Raw genomic sequence first — 25,408 nt, 5'->3', positions numbered from 1 at the left:
CCTATTTGAATGTCATGTCCCGTTCCTCACCTCTAACTCGCCCCCCGCCCCCCGCAAATGTCTCACACACAGCTATCCCATGAGCTAGTCCTATATCCCCATTTTTCAGATTTAGAATCTCAGGCTGGCAAAGGAGTCTCCCTAGGCTAGGGTGGCTCGACGACGTCCACACCCGTCGTCACAGGCTGGGCGTCGCCACGAAGCGGGCGCGACAGGGAAATCAGCCCTCCGCTATTCCGGGCCCTGAAAACCCTCCCTAGTAGCTCAGCCACTCTAGAGCCAAAGCCGCCCTAGCGGTCCCTTGCTGCCATGGCAACCGGCGCGACATTTCCGCTGTCGAGAAATGTCATTTCCGGCGCGCCTGTCCCGGCTCATCCGGGTTCCGTCCCCGACTCGGCGCGCTTCTATCCCGGAGCGGGCAGTTGTGTTTGATACGCTGAGCAGGAGAGAGGTGAGCGGGCCTCGGGTTGGGCGGGGGACTCGGAGGATTCCGTGCCAGTGGGAGTGGGGGCTGCGGTTCGGGGGAGGTGGGCCTCGGCCTCGCCAGTTGCGCTCCCCTTTCGCAGACGGCTCTGCCGAGGCGGGGAGAGGGGCGGGCCGCTCGGGGTCACTGGGCAGTCGGGGCCTGGGCCGAGTTAGGCACCGAGTCTCCACCGCGGGGCCTGGACAGCATGGCAGGGAGACACCCGAGCCCTGGCTTCAGGCCCACCTGGTTTCGAGCCCCGCCAGCCGTGGAACTTAGGGCAAATTATTTAACTTAGCCTCGTTTTACTTAATCTGAAGCTTGAGGACGCTAGTAGTACCTTTCTCGTAGAAGTGTCTTGATGCCTACATGAGATTATCGGCCTGAAGCGTCCAGCAAGTGCTTAGCACCCCCCGGGGGCTCTATAACTCGTGACAACTATGTGGTTACCCGCATGCTCTGTGCCCAAGGAGGCAGCGGTGTTAGTGACTCCCATGTATCTGGGACTCCCCGCCTCCTCTGAGAATGTTTCCCTCTTTTGCGCTCCTGGATGAGGCTGGGACCGGCAGCACCCAACCAGTGCACCAGTGAGTAGAGTAAGCAGGGAAAAGTTTCAAACAGAGCTGACCAGAGTTTAACACCGCCTGGGGAAGTAGCCAGCCCCCGTCCCTGAAGGCTGTTTGCAGCAACTGCTAGAGGCGAATCACAGTGCTGTCATATATTGAATGTATTGCTGTGTGGTGGCCCATGCGTGGCACTTCATCTGCATTTAATACTCATACACGGAGTACCTGGTAGAGTGGGGATTTGAACTCGGGCTGTGATTTTAGCAGCTGGTTTCACAGTCACTTTGCTCGGCTCATTCCCGAATCCAATAATAGGAAGGGCTCTGAACCTAATCATGGGATTACCATAACAAGCTCTTCCTTGAGCACTTATTGGGAGCTAAGTGATTTTAAAGCACCATCTCGTTGAATCTGCCTTACAAGCATGCTCTAAGGTTGGTACTGCAGTTAATCCGCTTAAGAGACAGCTGAATCTCATCACCCAGCTACCCTGAGATGATGTCTGTATTCCACTTCACAGCTGTGTACTGTTAAGGCCGTGTTCATAATTACTACTGCCTCCTGGCGCCTCAGAAGAGGTTCATGGTTTGTGAGGAAAACTAAGGCTCATTTGATGAGGTTCTCATCAAATAATGTGTTTCAGAAAGCATCTTCGAAGAAAACTCACTGTGCTGCGACTGTCAGAGGTCCAGGTGAAACTCTTTACTCGACAATAGAAAAAACTAATAAAATCTGGGGTCCAGGAAGATGTCTGCCTCATTTCTGAGGCAATAATACGTAGAACAGCATACTTCCTTAGCTGTTTTTATGTGGTTTGTGTGTATGTGAGTGTGTGTGATGTCTTACGACATTGACAAGGAAATACGTGCTTAAGAATCACATGGACTGTTGGGACTGGTCTTTTGTTCCACCTGTTTTAGTACCTGTTGTTTTCTACAATATGTGTTTAGTGTCTGCTTTATTGAATTGTAACAATGATGTTAGTGAATTTTAGTTTGGAGGACGTTTTGAAGGCAGCAAGGAGTAGGAACTCACAGGGAAGCCTTCTGCTGCTCCCAGGACTTGTCACAGACTGTACCTTTTTTTATCCCTTCCTTTAGTGACAGGGCATGTCACTGTCCCACTTGTACCGGGACGGGGAAGGCCAAGGCCACATGGATGACGAGGACGAGCGGGAGAACTTTGAGATCACCGACTGGGATCTCCAGAATGAATTCAACCCCAACCGGCAGCGCCACTGGCAGACCAAGGAAGAGGCCACCTACGGAGTGTGGGCAGAGCGAGACTCGGATGAAGAGAGGCCCAGCTTTGGAGGCAAACGGTATGGCTGGCACAGGCTGCTTTCCTAGGAGTTGGGCAGCTACCCCGCTAAGTAAATTTCTCTCCCGGCCTCACTGAGTCCCTTAGCTGCGACATCAGCTCGGGAGCCCAGTTCCACTTTAGGTTAGAGCGCTGCTCTCTGACTGGTGGATCATCAGTTGGTGTTAAGTGAGCAGTTATGTGTATTAAGCCTAGTGCTGTAGACCCAGTCCTTGCCTTCCAGGAGCCCAGACTCTAGTGGATGGAGACAGGCTCACACAATGGAAGGGTGTAACTGATGTAGGACCTGAGGGGGAACACATTTTAGGGAGTATGACCTATTCTGGGAGGTCAGGGAAGATTGGCCGGTAGGGGAGGCACAAGTAAGCAAAGGCCCTTGATGGGAGGCAGCAGGGCACCCATGAGGATACGAGAGGTTTTGTGGGCTGAAGCGGGGAGAGAGTGGGGAGTATAGTTTGAGAAGAGGCCGTGGGTTTGTGTAGAGAGGGTATGACCTGGGAAGAAGGGTAGAAGACCCTTTTGCTCATGTGCAAAGTTGGCGGGGAGCCACAGTGGAAGAGGGGGCTCTGTGAGGAGGCCCAGGCAGTGGTCCTGGCAGAGGTGCTGGAGACCTGGGCTAAGGTGGCAGGCAGCACAGGGATGGGGATTCAGGCTGAAAGCCGCCTCCTTGGTGTGAAGTCGTGTGTGTGTTGGCTGCAACTCACTTGACCAGAGTGTGTAGTAGATTTGGGTTTGTCTCCCTGTCCCCACCTGAGGCTTGGAGGCTCCAGCCCATTGATATTGTACATTTTTCACAAAGGAAACTGGGGAGAAAGAGCAGAGATCAGTTCAACCTTTTTTCATCTGGCAAGAAATCTAACAGCGGACAATGCATAGATCAGGGGTCAAGAATTGCAAGATCATAAGATAATAATAGCAGCCAAAATCTATGGGTTCTTCACAGGCCTCGTCTCATTGGCCTTATGAGAATGGTACCATTATTTTATTTTTATTTTTTTAAAATAAGTAAATACATTTATTTAATTAATTAATTTACTTAATTTTTGGCTGCGTTGGGTCTTTGTTGCTGTGTGCGGGCTTTCTCTAGTTGCGGCAAGCAGGGGCTACTCTTCGTTGCGGTGCGCGGGCTTCTCATTGTGGTTGCTTCTCGTTGCGGAGCATGGGCTCTAGGTGCGTGGGCTTCAGTAGTTGTGGCACACGGGCTAAGTAGTTGTGGTTCGCGAGGTCCAGAGCGCAGGCTCAGTAGTTGTGGTGCACAGACTTAGTTGCTCCGCAGCATGTGGGATCTTCCCGGACCAGGGCTTGAACTCGTGTCCCCTGCATTTGGCAGGCAGATTCTTAACCACTGCACCACCGGGGAAGTCCGAGAAAGGTACCATTATTATCATCCCATTTTACAGATTAAGAAACAGCAGCCAAACGTCACGCAGCTAAGCTGTGAGAATCTGGGCCTATCTGACTCTAGAGTTGGGCTCTATATTGCATCTCTTAGGAAAAAATTCTCTGAATTTTACTGCTGCCATGGGGATGTTTATTTACTAGGTTAGTCATTTTGTAAAGCATCACCTTATTTTGCAATATTCCCGGGGTTTTTCTTTGGAATCTTTTCTCTCCCTTTAACTACACAATAGAAAGCTATCAGCTCCAGTTCATACAAAAGGGAACTGTTGCTAATGACTTATTGTAACTACTGTTCTTGAGGCATTCAGGGTTAAAATCAATACTTTCCATCTCACGGAGTTGATTTCCTAGGTATTTAATTTATTTATTTAATATTTTATTTTTATTTATTTATTTATTTGGCTGCGCCGGGTCTTAGTTGCGGCACGCAGGATCTTTTTAGTTGCGGCATGCGGGGTATTTTAGTTGTGGCATGTGGGATCTTTATTGCGGTGTGTGAACTCTTAGTTGCAGCATGTGGGATCTAGTTCCCTGACCAGGGATCCAACCTGGGCCCCTGCACTGGGAGCACGGAGTCTTAGCCACTGGACCACCAGGGAAGTCCCTCTTAGGTATTTTAGTTTTCATAAACAAATTTAATGGAGATGAGATTTTCTAAGAATCTGATTGATATAATTGCTAATATACTTTACATTCATATAATCTCTCAATATATTTTACTTATTTATGATTTTGATTTATGAGAGTGTCTTTCTTGTTTGATTTTTCTACTTGAAATAGTGTCTGAAACAAATGCTTTTTTTTTTCCCAGATTCTTTTCCCATATAGGTCATTACAGAATATTGAGTAGAGTTCTCTGTGCTACACAGTAGGTCCTTATTACTTATCTATTTTATATACAGTCGTGTGTATATGTTAATCCCAATTCCCTAATTTATCCCTTCCCCCCACGTTTCCCCTTTGGTAACCATAAGTTTGATTTCCAGATCTCTGTGTCTGTTTCTGTTTTGGAAATAAGTTCATTTGTGTCATTTTTTTAATTAGATTCCACATATAAGTGATATCATATTATATTTGTCTTTCTCTGGTCTGTCTGACTTAGTTCACTTAGTATGATAATCTCTAGGTCCATCCATGTTGTTGCAAATGGCATTATTTCATTATTTTTTACGGCTGAGTAAAAAAATTCCATTGTATATATGTACCACATCTTTTTTTTTTAATCATCTTTATTGGAGTATAATTGCTTTACAATGGTTAGTCTGTGCTGTATAACAAAGTGAATCAGCTATACATATACATACATACCCATATCTCCTCCCTCTTGCGTCTCCCTCCCACCCCTCTAGGTGGTCACAAAGCACCGAGCTGATCTCCCTGTGCTATGCAGCTGCTTCCCACTAGCTATCTATTTTACATTTGGTAGTGTATATGTGTCAGTGCTACTCTCTCACTTTGTCCCAGCTTACCTTCCCCTCCCCACATCCTCAAGTCCATTCTGTACGTCTGCATCTTTATCCTGCCCCTAGGTTCTTCAGAACCTTTTTTTTTTAAGATTCCATATATATGTGTTAGCATACGGTATTTGTTTTTCTCTTTCTGACTTACTTCACTCTGTATGACAGTCTCTGGGTCCACCCACCTCACTACAAATAACTCAATTTCGTTTCTTTTTTTTTTTTTTTTTTTTTTTAGTTTTTTTTTTAAATTTAATTTTATCTTTGGCTGCGTTGGGTCTCTGTTGCTGCGCGTGGGCTTTCTCTAGTTGTGGCGAGCAGGGGCTACTCTTGGTTGCGGTGCACGGGCTTCTCATTGCAGTGGCTTCTCTTGTTGCGGAGCACGGGCTCTAGGGTGTGCGGGCTCAGTAGTTGTGGCACGCGGGCTCAGTAGTTATGGCTCGCGGGCTCTAGAGCACAGGCTCAGTAGTTGTGGCACGCGGGCTCAGTAGTTGTGGCACGCGGGCTCAGTAGTTATGGCTCGCGGGCTCTAGAGCACAGGCTCAGTAGTTGTGGCGCATGGGCTTAGTTGCTCCATGGCATGTGGGATCTTGCCGGACCAGGACTCGAACCCGTGTCCTCTGCATTGGCCGGCGGGTTCTCAACCACTGCACCACCAGGGAAGTCCTTCGTTTCTTTTTATGGCTGAGTAATATTCCATTGTATATAGGTGCCACATCTTCTTTATCCATTCATCTGTTGATGGACACTTAGGTTGCTTCCATGTCCTGGCTATTGTAAATAGAGCTGCAGTGAACATTGTGTGTACCACATCTTTATGCATTCATCTGTCAATGGACATTTAGGTTGCTTCCATGTCTTGGCTACTGTAAATAGTGCTGCAGTGAACATTGGGGTACATGTATCTTTTTGAGTTATGGTTTTCCCCAGATACATGCCCAGGAGTGGGATTGCTGGATCTTATGATGGCTCTATTTTTAGTTTTTTAAGGAACCTCCATACTCTGCTCCAAAGTGGCTGTACCAATTTACATTCCCACCAACAGTGTAGGAGGATTCCCTTTTCTCCACACCCTCTCCAGCATTTACTGTTTGTAGATTTTTTGATAAGGGCCATTCTGATTGGTGTGAGGTGATATCTCTTTGTAGTTTTGATTTGCATTTCTCTAATAATTAGCGATTGTGGGCACCTTTTCAATTGCCTCTTGGCCATATATATGTCTTCCTTGGAAAAGTGTCTGTTTAGGTCGTCTGCCCATTTTTTGATTTTTTTTGTTTGTTTTTGATATTAAGCTGCATGAGCTGTTTGTAGATTTTGGAGATTAATCTCTTGTCGGTCACATCGTTTGCAAATATTTTCTGCCATTCTGTGGGTTGTCTTTTTGTTTTGTTTATGGTTTCCTTTGCTGTGCAAAAGTTTTTGAGTTTAATTGGGTCCCATTTGTTTATTTTATTTTTATTTCCATTACTCAAGGAGACAGATCGAAAAAGATATTGCTGCGATTTATGTCAGAGAGCGTTCTGCCTATGTTTTTCTCTAAGAGTTTTATAGTATCACGTCTTACATTTAGGTCTTTAATCCATTTTTAGTTTATTTTTGTGTATGATGTTAAAGAATGTTCTAATTTCATTCTTTTACATGTAGCTGTCCAGTTTTCTGAGCACCATTTATTGAAGAGACTGTCTTTTTTCCATTGTAGAGTCTTGCCTCCTTTGTTGTAGATTAATTGACCATAGGTGTGTGGGTTTATTTCTGGACTTTCTATCCTGTTCCATTGATATGTATTTCTGGTTTTGTGACAGTACCATACTCTTGATGGCTGTAGCTTTGTAGTATAGTCTGAAGTCAGGGAGCCTGATTCCTCCAGCTCCATTTTTCTTTCTCAAGATTGCTTTGGCTATTTGGGGTCTTTTGTGTCTCCATACAAATTTTAAAATGTTTTGTTCTAGTTCTTTGAAAAATGCCATTGGTAATTTGATAGGGATTGCATTGAATCTGTAGATTGCCTTGGGCAGAATATTCATTTTGACAATACTGATTCTTCCAATGCAGGATCATGGTATATCTTTCCATCTGTTTGTGTCATCTTCAATTTCTTTCATCAGCATCTTAAAGTTTTCGGAGTACAGGTCTTTTGGTAGGTTTATTCCTAGATATTTTATTCTTTTTGATGATGGTAAACGGGGTTGTTTCTTTCTCTTTCTGATCTTCTATTATTGTATAGGAATGCAACAGATTTCTGTGTATTAATTTTTGTATCCTGTAACTTTACCAAATTCATTGATGAGCTCTAGTAGTTTTCTGGTAGCATCTTTAGGATTTTCTATGTATGGTATCATGTCATCTGCAAACAGTGACAGCTTTACTTCTTTTCCAATTTGTATTCCTTTTATTTCTTTTTCTTCTCTGATTGCCATGGCTAGGACTTCCAAAACTATGTTGAATGAAAGTGGCAAGAGTGGACATCCTTGTTCTTGTTCCTGATCTTAGAGGAAATGCTTTCAGCTTTTCACCGTTGAGTATGATGTTAGCTGTAGGTTTGTCATATATGGCCTTTATTATGTTGAGGTATGTTCCCTCTATGCCCACTTTCTGGAGAGTTCTTTTTTTTTTTTTTTATCATAAATGGGTGTTGAATTTTGTCAAAATCTTTTTCTGCATCTATTGAGATGGTCATATGGTTTTTATTCTTCAACTTGTTGGTGTGTTTCACACTGATTGATTTGCGGATATTAAAGAATCCTTGCATCCCTGGGATGAATCCCCCTTGATCATAGTGTTTGATCCTTTTAATGTATTGTTCGATTTGATTTCCTAGTATTTTGTTGAGGATTTTGCGTCTATGTTCATCAGTGAAACTAGTCTGTAATTTTCTTTCTTTTTCTTTTTTTTTTTTTTTTTTGGGTGATATCTTTGTCTGGTTTTGATATCAGAGTGATGGTGGCCTCATAGAGTGAGTTTGGGAATGTTACTTCCTCTGCAAGTTTGTGGAATAGTTTCAGAAGGATAGATGTTAACTCTTCTCTAAATGTTTGATAGAGTTTGCCTGTGAAGCCATCTGGTCCTGGATGGCTTTTGTTTGTTGGGAATTTTTTATTCAGTTTCAATTTCAGTACTTGTGATTGGTCTGTTCATATTTTCTATTTCTTCCTGGTTCAGTGTTGGGAGATTGTACCTTTTTAAGAATTTGTCCATTTCTTCTAGGTCGTCCATTTTATTGACATAGTTGCTTGTAGTAGTCTCTTATCCTTTGTATTTATGTGGTGTCCATTGTAACTTCTTCTTTTTCATTTCTAATTTTATTGATTTGAGCCCTCTCCCTTTTTTTCTTGATAGTCTGGCTAAAGGTTTTTCAGTTTTATTTATCTTTTCAAAGAACCAGCTTTTAGTTTCATGGATCTTTTCTGTTGTTTTCTTTGTCTCTATTTAATTTAGTTCTGCTCTGATCTTTATGATTTCTTTCCTTCGGCTAACTTTGGGTTTTGTTTGTTCTTCTTTCTCTAGTTGCTTTAGGTGTAAGGTTAGGTTGTTTATTTGAGATTTTTGTTGTTTCCTGAGGTAAGATTGTATTGCTATAAACTTTCCTCTTAGGACTGCTTTTGCTGTGTCCCATAGGTTTTGGATTGTCATGTTTTTGTTGTCATTTGTCTCTAGGTATTGAGTGATTTCCTCTCTGATTTCTTCAGTGATCCGTTGGTTGTTGAGTAGCATATTGTTCAGCCTCTATGTGTTTGTGTTTTTTACAGTTTGTTTCTTGTAGTTGATTTCTAATCTCATAGCGTTGTGGTCAGAAAAGTTGCTTAATATGATTTCAGTTTTCTTAAATTTACTGAGGCTCGCTTTGTGGCCCAGCATGTGATCAATCCTGGAGAATGTTCCATGTGTACTTGAGAAGAATGTGTATTCTGCTCCTTTTGGATGGGATGCTCTATAAATATCAATTAAGTCCATCTTGTTTAATGTGTCATTTAAGGCCTGTGTTTCCGTATTGATTTTCTGTCTGGAAGATCTGTCCATTGATAAAAGTGGGCTGTAAAGTCGATTTCTCCTTTTATGGCTGTTAGCATTTGCCTTATCTATTGAGGTGCTCCTATGTTGGGTGCATAAATATTTATAATTGTTATATCTTCTTCTTGGATTGATCCCTTGATCGTTATGTAGTGTCCTTCCTTGTCTCTTGTAACAGTGTTTAAAGTCTCTTTTGTCTTACATGAGTATTGCTACCCCAGCTTTCTTTTGATTTCCATTTGCATGGAATACCTTTTTCCATCCCCTCACTTTCAGTCTCTGTGTGTCCTTAGATTTGAAGTGGGTCTCTTGTAGACAGCATATTTATGGGTCTTGTTTTTGTATCCATTCAGCCAGTGTTTGTCTTTTGGTTGGAGTATTTAATCCATTTACAGTTAAGGTAATTATCAATATGTATGTTCTTACTGCCATTTTCTTAATTGTTTTAGGTTTGTTTTTGTAGGTCTTTTTTCTTTCCTTCTTTTGTTTTCTTCTCTTGTGCTTTGATGACTATTTTTAGTGTTGTGTTTGGATTGCTTTTCCTTTTTTGTGTGTGTGTCTATTGTAGTTTTTTGGTTTGCAGTTCCCATGAGGTTTTGATGTGGCAGCCTACACACACACACGAGGTTATTTTAAGCTGCTGGTCTCAATTTCAGATGCATTTCCCATTTCCTGCATTTGTACTCTCCTCTTCTCACGGTCGCTGGTTTTCACATCATATTCGTGTGTGGATGATTGCTTTCCTTTACTGTATGTTTGCCTTTACCAGTGAGCTTTCCCATTCATAGTTTTCTTGTTTCTGTTTGTGACCTTTTCTGCCTCGAGAAGTTCCTTTAGCATTTGTTGTAAAGCTGGTTTGGTGGTACTGAATTCTCTTAGTTTTTGCTTATCTGTAAAACTTTTGATTTCTCCATCAAATCTGAATGGGAGCCTTGCTGGGTAAAGTATTCTTTTTTTTTTAAATTAATTAATTAATTTGTTTGTTTATTTGGTGGCGCTGGGTCTTAGTTGTGGTAGGCAGGCTCCTTAGTTGCAGCTTGAGGGCTCCCTAGTTGAGGCTTGCCGGCTCCTTAGTTGTGGCATGCGAAGTCTTAGTTCTGCCTGCATGTGGGCATGTGGGATCTAGTTCCCTGACCAGGGATCAAACCCAGGCCCCCTGCATTGGGAGCACAGAGTCTTAACCACTGCACTACCAGGGAAGTCCTGGGTAGAGTATTCTTGGTTGTAGATTTTTTTTCCCTTTTGTCACTTTAAATATATCGTGCCACTCCCTTCTGGCCTGCAGAGTTTCTGCTGAAAAATCAGCTGATAACCTTATGGGGATTCCCTTGTTATTTGTTGCTTTTCCCTTGTTGCTTTTCATATTTTTTCTTTGTATTTAATTTTTGTCAGTTTGATTGATAGGTGTCTCAGTGGGTTCCTCCTTGGATTTATCCTGTATGGGACTCTCTACACTTCCTGGAGTTGACTGTTTCCTTTCTTATGTTAGGGAAGTTTTGGGCTATAATCTCTTCAAATATTTTCTCAGGCCCTTTCTCTCTCTCGTCTCCTTCTGGGACCCCTATAATGCAAGTGTTTGTGTGTTTAATGTTATCCCAGAGGTCTCTGAGACTGTCCTCATTTCCTTTCATTCTTTTTCTTTACTCTGTTCTGTGGCAGTGATTTCCACCACTCTGTCTTCCAGCTCACTTATTTGTTCTTCTGCCTCAGTTATTCTGCTATTGATCCTTTCTAGTGTATCTTTTTTATATTTATTTATTTATTTTGGCTGCATTGGGCCTTAGTTGCACGTGGGCTGTTCATTGTGACGTGTGGGCTTCTCTCTGCGCGGGCTTCTCTCTAGTTTTAGTGTGCAGGTTTTCTCTCTCTAGTTGTGGTGCATGGGCTCCAGAGCGCGTGGGCTCCGTAGTTTGCAGCACGTGGGCTCTCTCGTTGAGGCACGCAGGTTTAGTTGCCCCGTGGCATGAGGGATCTTAGTTCCCTGACCAGGGATCAAACCCATGTACCCTGCATTGGAAGGCGGATTCTTGACCACTGGACCATCAGGGAAGTCCCCCTTCTAGTGTATTTTTCATTTTAGTTGTTGTATCCTTCATCTGTTTGTTCTTTAAATCTTCTAGCTCTTTGTTAAACATTTCTTGTGTCTTCTCGGTCTGTGCCTCTGTTCTTTTCCTGAGATTTTGGATCATCTTTACTATCATTACTCTGAAGTCTCTTTCAGGTAGATTGCCTATCTCTTCATTTAGTTGTTCTTGTGGGTTTTATCTTGTTCCTTCATCTGAAACATATTTCTCTGTCATCTCATTTTGTCTTTCTGTGTTTCTGGTCATCTTTCCACAGGCTGCAGGATTGTAGTTCCTCTTTATTCTGGTGTCTGCCCCCTGGTGGGTGAGGTTGGTCCAGGGACTTATGCAGGCTTCCTGGTGGGAGGGAGTGATGCCTGCCCTGTGGTGGGTGGAGCTGGGTGTTTTCCCTCTGGTGGGGAGGGCTGTGTCAAGAGGTGGCTTTAAGCTCAGTACGACTTCAGGCAGCCTCTCTGCTGACAGGTGAGGCTGTGTTCCTATCTGGCTGGTTGTTTGGACTGAGGCGTTCCAGCACTGGAGCCTGCAGGTTGTTGAGTGGGGGCAGGTCTTGGTGCCAAAATGGGGACCTCCAGGAGAGCTCACACTGACCAGTGTTCCCTGGGGCCTCTGCAACCAGTGTCCTTGCCCCCCCAGTAAGCCATAGCTGACCCCTGCCTCCCCAGGAGACCCTCCAAGACCTGTAAGTAGGTCTAGCCCAGGTTCCTATGGAGGTACTGCTTTGTGCTGGGTCCCAGTGCACGTGAGACCTTGTGTGCGCCCTTCAAGAGTAGAGTCTCTGTTTCCCCAGCCCTGTGGAACTCCTGCACTCCAGCCCCACTAGCCTTCAAAGCTAAATGCCCTGGGGGTTCCTCCTCCTGGCGCCAGACCCTCAGACTGTCTTGGAAGGCAATTTTTTTTTCCTTAAGATTTATTTATTTATTTCATTTACTATTTATTTTTGGCTGCGTCGGGTCTTAGTTGTGGCACATGTGGGATCTTCGTTGAGGCATGCGGGATCTTTCGTTGTGGTGCATGGGCTCTTTGTTGTGGTGTGTGGGCTTCTCTCTAGTTGTGGCATGTGGGTTTTGTCTCTCTTGTTGTGGTGCACGGGCTCTAGAGTGCTGGGCTCTGTAGTTTGCAGCATGCGGGCCCTGGTTGAGGTGTGTGAGCTCAGTAGTTGTGGTGTGCGGGCTTAGTTGCCCCATGGCATGTGGGATCTTAGTTCCCTGACCAGGGGTCAAACCCACATCCCTGGATTGTGAGGTGGATTCTTTATTACTGGACCACCAGGGAAGTCCCTGGAAGGCTATTTTTAAGTGGCAATGTCCCTGTGTAGCCTGCGTGGGTTTAATATTTTTTTAGTGCAAGTGCTGCCTTTAGTATGGATGTCTGCCACCTCTTTCCTCAGTGTATGCTGGCCGTTATCCCTTTGATAGGTGGTGTGACTGATGTTGTGGTGACCAGAGCCTACACTGGCTATCAAGTGAGGCCTCCTCTTTGCTCTGTGGTTGTCACTGCCATGTCAGGGGCAGGGTTTGCTCCCTAGCTGTTGGAGTAGAAGCCCCCAGATCTGTTTCTGAGCTGTGTTTCTGATCTGCGGTGCAAGGTAGGTGGGATTGGAGCCCTCCCACTGGGAGAGAAGCCACTGAGTATTCCTCCATTGGCGCTTTCACCTGTGAATGTGCTCTGCTGTGTCACTCTTTCCCTGTTGCGTGGGCTCACAAAGTACGCTGTTGTTGGCACTGGTCCCACCTTAACTGTGGGTGTGCTGGCAGTTGGCCCCGGTGACTCTCAGGCATTGTTTTCACCGGGCCACCAGCGCACATGCACTGAATCCCAGGACCCGCAGCGGTGCTGCACCTGGACCTGCTGTGGGGGCAGCTCGGACTCCGGCCTGGCCCAGCCCCGCGTGTACGTGCCCACAGAGCCCTTGGCTGCTGAAGCCAGGCCTTTCAGCTGAGGGGGCGCTCGTCCACTCGGATGTTCAGCAGGAGCTGAATTTATAAAGCCGTCAGTGGAGGTGTAAATCCAGTTCACGCAGCCGCAAGGAGAGACTTCAGCTCTTCTTCCGTAGTTTCAGGGCCCCTGGGGCTCAGCTGTGGCTTCAGGCCCTCCTCTGCGTGTGGGCCACCCACGGGCATCTGCTCCCGAGGCTGCTGGAGCACATGAGCCAGGAGCCCCTCCCAGAGCCCAGGGAGGCAGGGGCTGCGCGTCGGCGAAGAGGCCACGGTGGTGGCCCTGCGCTTGGTGTGCCTCTTAAAAAAGGCACTTCACTTCTGTGGCGGCCTGGGCTGCTTCCACCAGCATTCCTGGTTGCAGAGCTCCGCACTCCCACCCCTACGGCCTGTCTCTGCACAGCCATAAGCAGTCCTCTCACCGGGTCTGTTCTTTAAACCCCACTTTCGGGCACCCAGCCCCTGCCCGTCCCAGCAGACACAGGCCTCAGGCTGGGGTGCGTAGGGCTGTGGCACAGACCGTCCGCCTAGTTCTCACTCTGTCCTGTCTGTCACGGACCGGTTGCTGCCTTCTCCTCTGAGCCTCCAAAGCTCCTTTTCTGTCCCAGCCGATCTCTCCGCCGGTGGCGGGACCTCCCCGGGTGCAGGGACCTCTCCTCTCCTTCAGCTCCCTCCCAGGGGCGCAGGGCCTGTCTTTTTTTTTTTTTTTTTGTCTTTCTTTTGTCCTACCTGGTTATGCAGAGCTCTTTCTTGTCCTTTTTGGTGTCCGAGGTCCTCTGCTGGTGTTCAGCAGGTGTTCTCTGAGAACTGTTCCATTTGTACATGTATTCCTGATGTATTATGGGGAGAGCTGAGCTCCACATCCTCCTACTCTGCCATCTTGACTCAGTGTCACAAATGCTTTTTAAAGTAAGTTAATTTTTCAAAAACGTAAAAGGAAGGTGGACAGTCACATCATGTTTACAATTTTTAGTCAACTCTGTTATTGGTAACTCTTAAGCCACGGAGTTGACTTGAACACATCAGGCAAAAACGTCAAACGTGATTATTGGGGCCCTTTTGATACAAGTCAATGGGTTGGTCTTTAAAATGGAACCCACGAGGTCCACTCTAAGGAGTTCTCTGGCCAGCAAAGCTGCTACAAGGGATGCCTGCAGAGAGTTCTCATGGACCCCGTGGGGCCTTGTGTTTGCCCGCAGGGCCCGCGACTACTCGGCGCCAGTCAACTTCATCAGCGCGGGGCTCAAGAAAGGGGCGGCAGAAGAGCCGGAGCTGGAAGGCTCCGACGATGAGGAGAAACCTGTGAAGCAGGATGAATTTCCTAAGGATTTCGGACCAAAGAAGTTAAAAACGGTAGCATTTTTATTGAAGGATTGTGACCTTAGTAATATCCCTGGAAGATCTCTTTGGCCCAAGCATCTGCTGGGGGAGGGGTTCAGCTGGAGGCCGGTCTTGTGGGTCTCTCCCTGTGGGGCAGGTTTCCCTGAGGGGTGGTATGTGCAGTGCAGTCTTGTCTCTTTCCTGAGACACATCACAGATATGTTTCGTTTGTACAATAGGATACTTTTCATAATGCTCTGTGACTGCCAGGCCACATTCCCATCAGCCAAGCTTTCTTTCTTAGGTTTTTCCTTCTTTTGATTTTTCTTCTTCTTTTCAGGGTGGCAATTTTAAACCCAGCCAGAAAGGTTTTGCAGGAGGCACCAAGTCTTTCATGGATTTTGGCAGCTGGGAAAGACACACAAAAGGAATTGGACAGAAGCTTCTTCAGAAGATGGGCTATGTCCCCGGAAGAGGCCTCGGGAAGAATGCGCAAGGTGCGGTACCCCCGCTCCACGGTCTCACACGAGGGCGCCCAGGCAGAGGCCGGAGGAGCAGCTGGGGCGTGCTTTGCCTTTTCTCGGCTTTTTCGCTTTTCTGGCAGCACGTGACAGTTGTGCTCCAAGCCACCGCACTTTATCAGAACTCAAGTTACATAAAATACACTTACTTCAGCAGGAGGGAGAGGTCAGGGTTCAAATAGGCTGCAGGCTGATAGGCTGAAAACAGGCTTCTTTCTGGCCCGCCCAGTGTTTCTAAAAAATCAAACTGGTTGCCAGTATTTTAAAATCTGAATTCTAGATTTGCTTGGCAGTGATTGGTTTAGCTGAATCTTCCTGCCCCAGGTAGCAGCCACGGCCTTATTCTGGAAGCCTTCTCCACACCCCAGCACACTTTCCTTGTTCCTGTTAATGTTTCTGGGCCCTCAAGGCATATGAGTCTGCGGTCCCTGCTCACAAAGGGGCAGGACAGGTAACTATTAGCTGTATGAAAAATCCATGGACTTGAGTGAAGATGGAAAAGGTGACCTGGAATGAGAGTGAGGGACGTTCTAATGTGGCATTTCCACAGTACTAGCGGGGAGGGGTGTGGTGGGAAGTTTGGGGTGAGGGCAGTTCTTCACTGAAATGTTGTAGTCCTGTTTGTAAACTTTTTTACAGGAAAGACACATTTATTTCCAAGGCTTAAACATGTTATAGAACAAGTTAAGCATGGGAGACATGAAGTACTAAGTAAAATAGGTGGAGTTTCATATTAAATGGCAGCTTCACCTCAGTTTAATCAGAATTAATATATTATCTGAATTACTGCCCTTTCTGTATTAATAGGCTTCCAAATTAACAAAGTGTAGACTCTACTGTGCCAGAGTTTCCAGTCATAAATGAATATTCCCATCCACTAAAAAAATGAATCCAAGTGGAAATGGAAATCTGTATTTAGGACATACATAGGGTGAAATCAGCACACTGCTCTGTGGCAGCATAAATGCACGGACACTCGCGGTCACCGGGAGCGGAACAGTGTTGTGAGGGCGGAAGTGCACTCTCCTTCCTGGGTGGTGCGTCGTCGTGAGTAAGGACCCAGGAGTGCGGTCCCCCTGAGTGGCTCACACACATGGCAACTGCCGAGACCTGAAGTCTCTGTCTTGCTGAAATTTGTCAGGTATCATCAACCCAATCGAAGCCAAGCAGAGAAAGGGGAAGGGCGCTGTGGGGGCATACGGCTCGGAGCGCACCACTCAGCCCCTGCAAGACTTCCCCATGGCTGACTCTGAAGAAGAAGCCGAGGAGGTGAGTCAGGAGACGGGCCGGGTGCTGTCTGTGCCCCTCTCAGCTGGTGTTTGTTCATCTGCTCGCTCACTTGCTCAGCTACCGTGCGCCATTCACCGTGCTGGAGGCTGGTGTCCCACGCTGAACGGGTGTGGAGCCTGGTGGACAGGGACGCAGTAGACAAGTGACCACAGTGTGGCTGGAAAGAGCAGTAGTGCCAGGAAGTCCTGGGGAGAACATAAGGGTGGGTGTGTGGGGAAGGGGTCTCAGCATTGGTAAGGGCGGGGAGCGGGTGTCAAGCAGCGTCCTTGGCTGGGTTCAGTGTTACACAGCACGGTCCTTGGCACAGAACCTTGTGAAAGTCTCAGTGACCCCACCTGTGGTAAAAAGTGGCCCTTTCTTCTTGTGATGGACTGTATCCCTCTGATTCAGGAATTTCAGAAGGAGCTGAGCCAGTGGAGGAAAGACCCCAGCGGAAGCAAGAAGAAGCCCAAATACTCTTACAAGACAGTGGAAGAGTTGAAAGCCAAGGGCAGGATTAGCAAGAAGCTCACTGCTCCCCAGAAGGAGCTTTCTCAGGTCAAGGTACGGGGCCCGTGGATGCCTGGTCCAGGATGGGGGCTTGGAAGACACGAAGTTACCCACACACCAGAGCAGTCACCGAACATTTGCGCGTAAGGTTCCCGCTGGCCTTGCATCCTGGGTCTGCGCGTGCTGCATCTGTGGCGTGGCGCAGCCTGTGCCCGCTCCCTGCACGCACGCCCAGGCTCATCGCCGTCCCAGCCCTGTGCCAGGCGCTCCTTGTGGCATGAGAGTGCTAAATCGAACCATGTCCCCAGCTTTCTCGAGCTTGCTGTCAGTGAATTTAATGATGTTCCTGTCATTCTCTTGCTAGACCGTTAACATTTCTGGTTTGGTTTGGGGCAGGTTAGTTTGTGTATAAAGGCTTGTCTTTGTTTTACAGCTGTTAAGGACAGATTCCTAGAAGTGCAGTCACCAGGTTAAAGTCTTCAAGGCTCTTAAATCGTGGGAAGGTTGCACTAACTCACTTGTCGAGCAGGAGTGGGCCCTCAGGGCATCCCAGCATTGCATTTAAGATGATTACCACTGTTCTGTACAGATAGTCTCTGAGGCTTTTCCATTACTGTTCCTAGTGGCCAGAGAACATTGGTGACAGATGTCTGTTGTAGGGGACATAGCATAGGAGATACAGTGTGTGTGTATTACGGAAAGTCGAGTGGGGTTCTCAAAGGTCAGGGTGTTGTGTATCAGGTCACTTGGGGACCTGGTGAGAAGTGCAGATGCCCAGGTCACAGCTGGAGATGTTGAGGCTGTAGATCTAGACGGGGCCTGAGGGCTCATGCTCAGTTATTTTCCCCCAGGTATTCCTGATACGGGTGGTTCAGAGATTACACTCTCACCTCAGGTGACGGCGCAGCTTCTGTGTCAGCACAGCCACGTTCTCGTTTCCTCAGTCGCCTTCAGACGTTGAAGTTAGCTCATTTCCTCGGTTGCCTTTGTGGCTTCTGTATGTTTCATGTTGTTTTTAAATTAAAAAAACAACTTATTACAGAGCAGTATGCAGTACGTTTTAGACAATTAGGAAATAGAGGCAAAAATATTAGAATTACTTTCCTTTCCCATAAATGACCGGTTTTCACACCTGTGATGTACATCCTTCCAGGTGTTTTTGTCTAAATATGCATTTTTTTACCAAAATACGATATTTTGATTGTGTATGTTGTCCCATTGCCTGCTTTGATCAGTACAGCCTCTACTTTTCCATGAAAGTAGACTTTCATCTCAACTAAATAGTCCACATTCATATTTCATCAGTTTTGCTAAAAAGTCTTCTCCATCCGGTTGGTCCAGAGGGACCGAGTCAAGAATCGGTTGGTTGGTTGTACCTGGTTGTTTTGTCCCTGGAGTCTCTTCCAATCTGGCGCAGCCCAGGCCCCACCAGGCCCACACCGCCCTTCTCCAGCTCTGCTGAACGGTGGGGTTTTGACACGTTCCCACTAGCGTCGTGCCTTCCCCGGGCTCAGGTGTGTGTCTAACAGGGCAGCAGTGGTGAGCATTAACCCGCGTGCCCCCTGCCGCTTCTCCAAGGTCATAGACATGACGGGCCGGGAGCAGAAGGTCTACTACAGCTACAGCCAGATGAGCCACAAGCACAGCGTCCCCGACGACGGGCTCCCGCTGCAGGCACAGCAGCCGCCCCAGCCCGGCAAGGAGGCCAGGGCCCCCGGCTTCACGCTGCCCGAGCTGGAGCACAACCTGCAGCTGCTCATCGACCTCACGGAGCAGGAGATCATCCAGAACGACCGGCAGCTGCAGTACGAGCGAGACATGGTGGTCAACCTGTCCCACGAGCTGGAGAAGATGTCGGAGGTCCTGGAGCACGAGGAGCGGGTCATCTCCAACCTGAGCAAGGTCCTGGAGCTCGTGGAGGAGTGCGAGCGGCGCCTGCAGCCCGGCTGCGGTGACCCCCTCACCCTGGACGAGTGCGCCCGCATCTTCGAGACGCTGCAGGACAAGTACTACGAGGAGTACAGGATGTCCGACCGCGTGGACCTGGCCGTGGCCATCGTCTACCCGCTCATGAAGGACTACTTCAAGGAGTGGGACCCCCTCAAGGTGAGTGGGCGGGGAGCCCGCCGCGCTGCCTCTCCTCCGGGGCAGGCCTGGGTGCGAGACGGTCCAGGGGGCAAGGGGGCCATCAGCCGGCTGCCTCTCAGCTGCTGTGTTTCTCCTCAGGACTGTACGTACGGCACCGAGATCATCTCCAAGTGGAAAAGCCTCCTGGAGAACGACCAGCTGTTGTCCCACGGCGGGCAGGACCTCTCGGCAGATGCCTTCCACAGGTGCTCCTCGGGGGGGACGGGGGTACTGCCTGTGTGAGCCCTCGGCCACGTGCCGGTGCTGCTCGGTTCACCCCACACCTGTCAAGTGGCCGTTGAGGATCTGCCTGTGTTGCGTGCTGCCGTACCCTGGGAGTGAAGAGACGGCCTGTCTTCAATGAGGGGAAAAGGCAGGTGGTAACCAAGGAAGTGGATAGATAAACCCAGGCTGCCACCTGGGTCCAGCAGTAGAGAATGACAAGGGTGCCCACCTGTGTATGCGTACCTGTGGGGGGGGGGGCACAGGCCTCTCAGGGGAGGTGACGTTGAAGCTGTGATCCAAAGCATGAGGGGCGTCGGCTGTGCAGACAGAGCTTCAGCTGGGGAAGCACACGGCGCTTGGGGGTGGGGGCGGGACCCAGCAGCAGCCCTGCCAGGGAGGCGGGTGCTACTGAGGAGACAGGCCCCGAGGCCGAGTGGGCGGCTGGGAGAGCAGGGTCAAGGCAGGCGCACGTCTGGCCGACACATGGGCCGGTCCGATGGTTTTCTGTGACTGGATTGCCCCGCTGTTGCCATTTTCATTCTTACCCTAGAGGTGGGTGGTGGTGTACCTTGCACACGTGGAAACCGGTCAGTGCTTTGGGCCAGCCGCCCTCTGCCTTTCTCACATAGGCTGATATGGGAAGTCTGGATGCCATTTGTTCGAAATATCGTCACTCACTGGCAGCCGAGGAACTGTGACCCGATGGTGGACTTCCTGGATAGCTGGGTGCACATCATTCCCGTGTGGATCTTGGATAACATCCTGGACCAGCTCGTCTTCCCCAAGCTGCAGAAGGAGGTGGGGCCGGGCGTGGGAAACGGTTGTCATCAGGAAGCACGGGGATTCGTTTCGCGTTTCTCTCCATCCTCTCACTGCTGTTACAATGCCCAGAATTCACCAACACGGCCACTGTTCTGTAATGTTAACTCCAGCCCTTTGCTCAGCACTTTCCCCCAAAACCCCCCCTTAATAGGGAATCCATTTACTTGGCTTCTTTAATAAAATCAGAACTGTGCCATTTCTGAGATTTAATACAAATTGCATGGGTCTATTGGTGGGTCGGTGTCCCTGTTTGGGGAAAACGTAATGGAGACCGTGTCGCCCATACACGCGCCAAGGACGGGGACCTCGGCCAGGAGAGCACGGGGGTCATTGTGTGACTGCCCCACAGGCCGCGTGAACTGCTGCCTTTCCCCCACTCCTCCTGCAGGTGGAAAACTGGAACCCGCTGACAGACACCGTCCCCATCCACTCGTGGATCCACCCGTGGCTGCCTCTCATGCAGGCGCGCCTGGAGCCGCTCTACTCCCCCATCCGCAGCAAGCTGGCCAGCGCCCTGCAGAAGTGGCACCCCAGCGACTCCTCGGCCAAGCTCATCCTCCAGCCCTGGAAAGATGTCTTCACCCCTGGCTCCTGGGAAGCATTCATGGTCAAGAACATAGTGCCCAAGCTGGGTAAGGAACCGGGGAGATGCATCCAGGTCGAGCAGCGTCGGTGCCTGGTTTCTGTGTCTGGCGGTAATGATGGTGCTGCTTAAAAACATGGCCTTCAAGCTCTGAGTGCATGATATTTCTCAGTATAAGAGGTGGCATTTTGTGCACTGAGGCCGAATATATACGTTAACCAGGCCCCTTTCTGCACTAACTGCATCAGACCCTGCCTGCCTCCTGATTGGTCCGGTTCGGGCCTTTGCTGACAGTATAGCCACAGGTATTCTGAAATTTTTGTCATACTGGATTCTAAAAATAGAGCTAAAAATAGAGCTATTTCTGGATTAGAGAAGAAAACAATTTTTAAGAATTGCCAAGAGAGCTTCAACTTGACCTTTAAAAGCAGATCGAAGGCCGACATTGGTGACGCCACTGCTGTGTGGCTTTGCCTTAGAGGCTGGGTTTCTCTTCCAGGGATGTGCCTCGGGGAGTTGGTTATCAACCCCCACCAGCAGCACATGGATGCTTTTTATTGGGTCATCGACTGGGAAGGGATGATCTCTGTCTCCAGCCTGGTGGGGCTTCTTGAAAAGCACTTCTTCCCCAAGTGGCTTCAGGTACGCTTTGTTTCGCTTTGTTGGGGGTGCGTTGGGGACAGGGAGGGAGTCACTGGAGTCACTTGGGTGGCAGTGCTGTGGCCACACAGTGAAGATAAACTACACGGCAAGGTAAGAATGAGGCGGGCAGGAACAGCGAGCGAGCACTTTACCACTTTACTGGATATTTGCCACGCGCCCGATGCTGTTCTAAGCACTTGGTCTGATCACCCCCACTCCTCACAACAGCCCTGTAAGGTGGGGGCTGGTATCGCTTGTGTGGGTGGGAGGCCGAGGTGCAGTTTACACGCAGGGCACTTAGCTACCGAGCTGACCCCCTAAAACCCCTGCAGGTATCATCAGCTTGTAGGAGCAGGACCCAAACAAAACAAGTGGCCCCTTTGGAAGTTTTGCTCCCATTTGTTGCCACTGTGGATGCAGGTTTCTTATTTGTTCCCTTTTGGCAGGTGCTGTGCTCCTGGCTCAGTAACAGCCCAAACTACGAGGAGATCACCAAGTGGTACCTGGGTTGGAAGTCCATGTTCTCAGACCAAGTGCTGGCGCACCCATCCGTCAAGGACAAATTTAACGAGGCACTTGATATCATGAACAGGGCGGTGTCCTCCAATGTCGGTGAGTGAGGGTTCCATTTTGTGGAGGTCCTGGGCCTGAGCTCCACGTTTCTGAGCGTGGAAATGACACAGAGTTTTCAGGTACCGGTGGGCTCGCCGTTGCCTCCAGGGCACACAGACTCTTGCCCACAAGACCCATCACATAGTTGTTTAGCTAGCAGCCACTCCCCCACCCCCTGGGGCTGGGAGGGGGCGTTCTTCCTGAATGGACGCTCACTTAAGCTGGGTCTGGGCTCTTCGGCACGTCTGCCTGGCCGGCGCTCTGTGGCCACTCCAGTGTAACAGCTCATGGTGTGGAGCAGGGTGACAGTCTAACACTTAGTAGCTGCTTAACCTCTTTAGCCCGTGTTCTTTACCTGTAAAGCAGTAGGAAGGACCCACTTCCAGGTTTTTATTAAGAACCGAGGGGGACCAAGTTACTGTTCGTGGATGGTACTCAGCAGGCGGTGTCTTTGGTGTGTCAGAAGTAGGCAGCCGACTGGTCCATTTCCCATCTGTTCCCAAACTACTCAGTTCTAGGGAAGCCCCTCTGCCTGTATCAGTTTGGGGGCTGCTCAGCCAGTCCTGTGTTACGAGTGTGCTCACATCTCACAGCAAAGGCCAGTGGAGCACCTAGTCTAGCCGTGTTTCACAGAGAAGCTCAACAAGGTCAAGAGCTCATTCAAGGTCACAACTACAGAGTGGCAGCTGGGATTGTAATTTCCCGAGGCTTTAATTCTACTTAGCCTATTACATGAAAACGCAGTTAGAATTCATAGACACATCCTGCATTTAATGAGGCAAATATGTGTCTATGGTCTCTACTTACCCAGGTCCTTCCAGGGACATCAGTGGGCCATCTCTGTTCTCATACTCTAGCCATCCTTCCTCAGCCACCCTGACCCCAAGCTCCCGGAACAGTTCCCCATTTGTACCCCCCTGTTACCACTGGGCATTTGTGGTCCTGTATTATCCCTTCATCTGTGAAGCTGAAACATCTGTGTTTCAGCTCCCCAGATATAGTAAAGTTCTTCCAGGGCTGGGGGCCTGTATGGGTAAGTTAAATATGTAACTAGTATAGGCCATATGTCTTCAGGGTTCTAAAAGCTGCCCTGGGGCAAGTGTGGAGTGAAGAATCTAGCAAGAAGGGAACAGAACAGTGGCTAATGACTGTCAAGGTTTCCGGCCCATAAGAATAAATCCCTTGCTGATGCTTTTTTATTATGTGGAATATTTAATAATCTCTGCTTGTTAGGTGTTAACCAGAAATTTTTATGCGACTGCAGTCAGCTGGCCACACTTCCCCCAAGGTGCCTGATCAGCTGGTTTATTTTAAACCAGCGCTCTGAGGCACCAGGAGGCCTTAGGAGACGGCGCCTGTGGCATACCCAGCCCTAGGCCGAGTCGGCGTCTCCACCTCTGTCACGCTGGGACCTGTCCCTCACCCCCTCTCTGTATCTGCCAGGCGCCTACATGCAGCCCGGAGCACGGGAGAACATCGCCTACCTCACCCACACGGAGCGCAGGAAGGATTTCCAGTACGAGGCCATGCAGGAGCGACGGGAGGCTGAGAACATGGCCCAGAGAGGCATCGGCGTGGCTGCCAGCTCCGTGCCCATGAACTTCAAAGACCTCATTGAGACCAAGGCTGAGGAGCACAACATCGTCTTCATGCCCGTCATCGGGAAGCGACACGAAGGAAAGCAGCTGTACACCTTCGGCCGCATTGTCATCTACATCGATCGGGGCGTGGTGTTCGTGCAGGGGGAGAAGACCTGGGTGCCCACCTCCCTGCAGAGCCTGATTGACATGGCCAAGTAGACCGCGGCACCTGCCACGGACGGACTTGTGAATAAACAAACAGTATTTTAAGTCATAGCCGACGTACTTCCCGCTCACTCTGAAAGGGGACTCACTGCAGTCCCTGCATGGCGACCGCCTCTGCCGACACATCACAGCGGGTTCAGGTCAGGGGCTGAAGGATCCTCCGTCTTGTTCCTGATGATCTCGAGGTCCTCACAGTCCTGGTAATCTGGTTCTTCCCGAAAGGCCCAAGTGTCCGTGGAGAGTTGTGTTAGCTTTTGTACAGGAAACCAGTGGACGGAGGTGTCATTAAATACGTCTGTGTACTGTGAGGTCTGAGGGAATGCCAGCTCCTCCACTCCTTTCACAATCTGAGCGGGAAAATTCAGAAGTAAAACAAAACCTTGAGAGTCCCCAGTAAGGCCCACCCTCCTGGGTTAGATTCCCGTTTTACTGTCCACCGCCACCTCCCACGTTAATTCTTTTTAAAAAAATGAGTAAGGTATTTTAAGTGCTTTGTGCAATGAGTTGGAAGCCCCAAGGGCAGTGCCTACAGCAGACTAGATACTAAGAATAGAGGAAATAATTAAAAAATGAAGCGATGCACTAAAACGTCCTAGCTTTCTGGAACACAGGCCCCTCGCGAGAGCTGACAGTGCTGTAGCCTCGCCGTGCCTCGGTTAGCCCCTCGGGAGCGCCCGCCGCTACAGGTGAGGGCAGGCTTCTCCGGGGTGATGGGGATGCGTGTATGATGTCCCACCCCGGCCCCTTCACCCAGGCAGATACCTGTGCAACATACGGATAATGTTTCTGCAGAATCCTTGTCAACAACCTAGAACAAAAATTTTAATTCTGATTAGGCGGTTTGAAAGTGGTTTCATTCAACTTAAGACACAGAAGGGCAAGGGGACTGAAATAGATCAAAAAATCTTTTAAAAATGTGGGATACAGAGTAGGTTAAATATTTAGGAGAAGGTGTGAATGCCCCAGTCAGTCACTGCCCGTTTCATCAGGGAAAAATGACAGACACCGAGGCATCGTGAAGCAGGAGGATGTTATGTAGCCGTAAGAAGAGGAAATAAAATGTTTTCTCCCCATTTTAAAAAGCTGTTTCTGCCTGTCCTAAGGGAAGGGAGGAATTATTGGCAGAAAGACTCCTTAACTTGCTTCCCAGCTTGACTCAGGGCTGACGTCTCCCAGCTCCAACCCTCTGTGCAGGTTCCCATGGAAAAGGCTTTCCACGTGTGAAATGTTTCCTGCTTGCAGGTCAGTGTGAGGAATGGGTTCACCTCAGGGCCTGGCGGCACCTCGGCGTTCCCAGGCTTACCTTTCCTCGAGTCCTCTGAAACTGTTCCCAACGATGACCATCTTGGAAAGGGCATCTATGGACCAGTTCCTCCACAGGAGGTTGTTGTAGAGCGCCGTCCCACAGTGGAGCATGTAAAAGACGGTGGGCTCGCCGTACACACTCCGTTTTCCTTCCTGGGGTACAACGTGCAGAGGTGTAAACACACTTCTTACAACAAGGTGAGGGAGAGGGAAGGGCAGAGTGATAATGAGCTGTGAGTTCTCACCACCAAAAAAGGAATGTAATTCTGTGTGGTGCTGAAGGACGTGTCAGCTCGCTTGCAGTCATGTTACAGAAGAAAAATGCATCAAATCAACTAGTGCACCTTCAACTCACACATTACATGTCACCACAGGTCAATGTAGCTGGACAAATAATGAGCTGAGGAGAAGGCAAATTGAAGCATCAAATGGGA

General features: G+C 48.6%; 2 protein-coding genes across 3 annotated transcripts in view; one reads left to right on the top strand and one right to left on the bottom strand.

Annotated features, from left to right (window-relative positions):
- Positions 1–304: 304 nt before the first annotated feature.
- TFIP11 (tuftelin interacting protein 11) lies at positions 305–23,718 on the top strand. 2 transcript variants are annotated; one of them, XM_082416293.1, is made up of 13 exons: positions 305–451; positions 2,130–2,350; positions 14,433–14,586; positions 14,894–15,050; positions 16,216–16,343; positions 16,755–16,907; positions 18,432–18,959; positions 19,080–19,186; positions 19,835–20,003; positions 20,416–20,659; positions 21,110–21,252; positions 21,699–21,864; positions 23,308–23,718. In XM_082416293.1, exons 2-13 carry the CDS (start codon positions 2,139–2,141, stop codon positions 23,661–23,663), a joined length of 2,517 nt encoding a protein of 838 aa, XP_082272419.1. In that variant the 5' UTR covers positions 305–451; positions 2,130–2,138; the 3' UTR covers positions 23,664–23,718. The 2 variants fall into 2 exon arrangements, with proteins under 2 accessions (XP_082272419.1, XP_082272420.1); XM_082416294.1 differs by lacking the exon at positions 305–451 and adding an exon at positions 1,256–1,721.
- Positions 23,719–23,794: 76 nt separating this feature from the next.
- The window catches only part of SRRD (SRR1 domain containing), a gene marked incomplete at its 3' end in the record, with an annotated part of 18,610 nt that continues 16,996 nt past the window's right edge, over positions 23,795–25,408 (bottom strand). The window contains 3 exon segments of the mRNA XM_082416370.1: positions 23,795–24,016; positions 24,432–24,477; positions 24,973–25,127. Coding sequence (XP_082272496.1) covers positions 23,795–24,016; positions 24,432–24,477; positions 24,973–25,127 — 423 coding nt within the window.

Source organism: Balaenoptera physalus (genome assembly GCF_965194825.1).
Source record: "Balaenoptera physalus genome assembly, chromosome: 12".
Lineage (NCBI taxonomy): Eukaryota > Metazoa > Chordata > Mammalia > Artiodactyla > Balaenopteridae > Balaenoptera > Balaenoptera physalus.
This window is presented reverse-complemented; position numbering and strand designations above follow the sequence as displayed.

Bases quoted from the DNA above. Each gene is read 5' to 3' on its own strand.
- TFIP11 (XM_082416293.1), top strand. From the start codon at position 2,139: ATGTCACTGTCCCACTTGTACCGGGACGGGGAAGGCCAAGGCCACATG. The intron at 15,051-16,215 runs GTGCGGTACCCC...GAAATTTGTCAG, and splicing joins CCTCGGGAAGAATGCGCAAG to GTATCATCAACCCAATCGAA. The intron at 16,908-18,431 runs GTACGGGGCCCG...CGCTTCTCCAAG, and splicing joins AGGAGCTTTCTCAGGTCAAG to GTCATAGACATGACGGGCCG.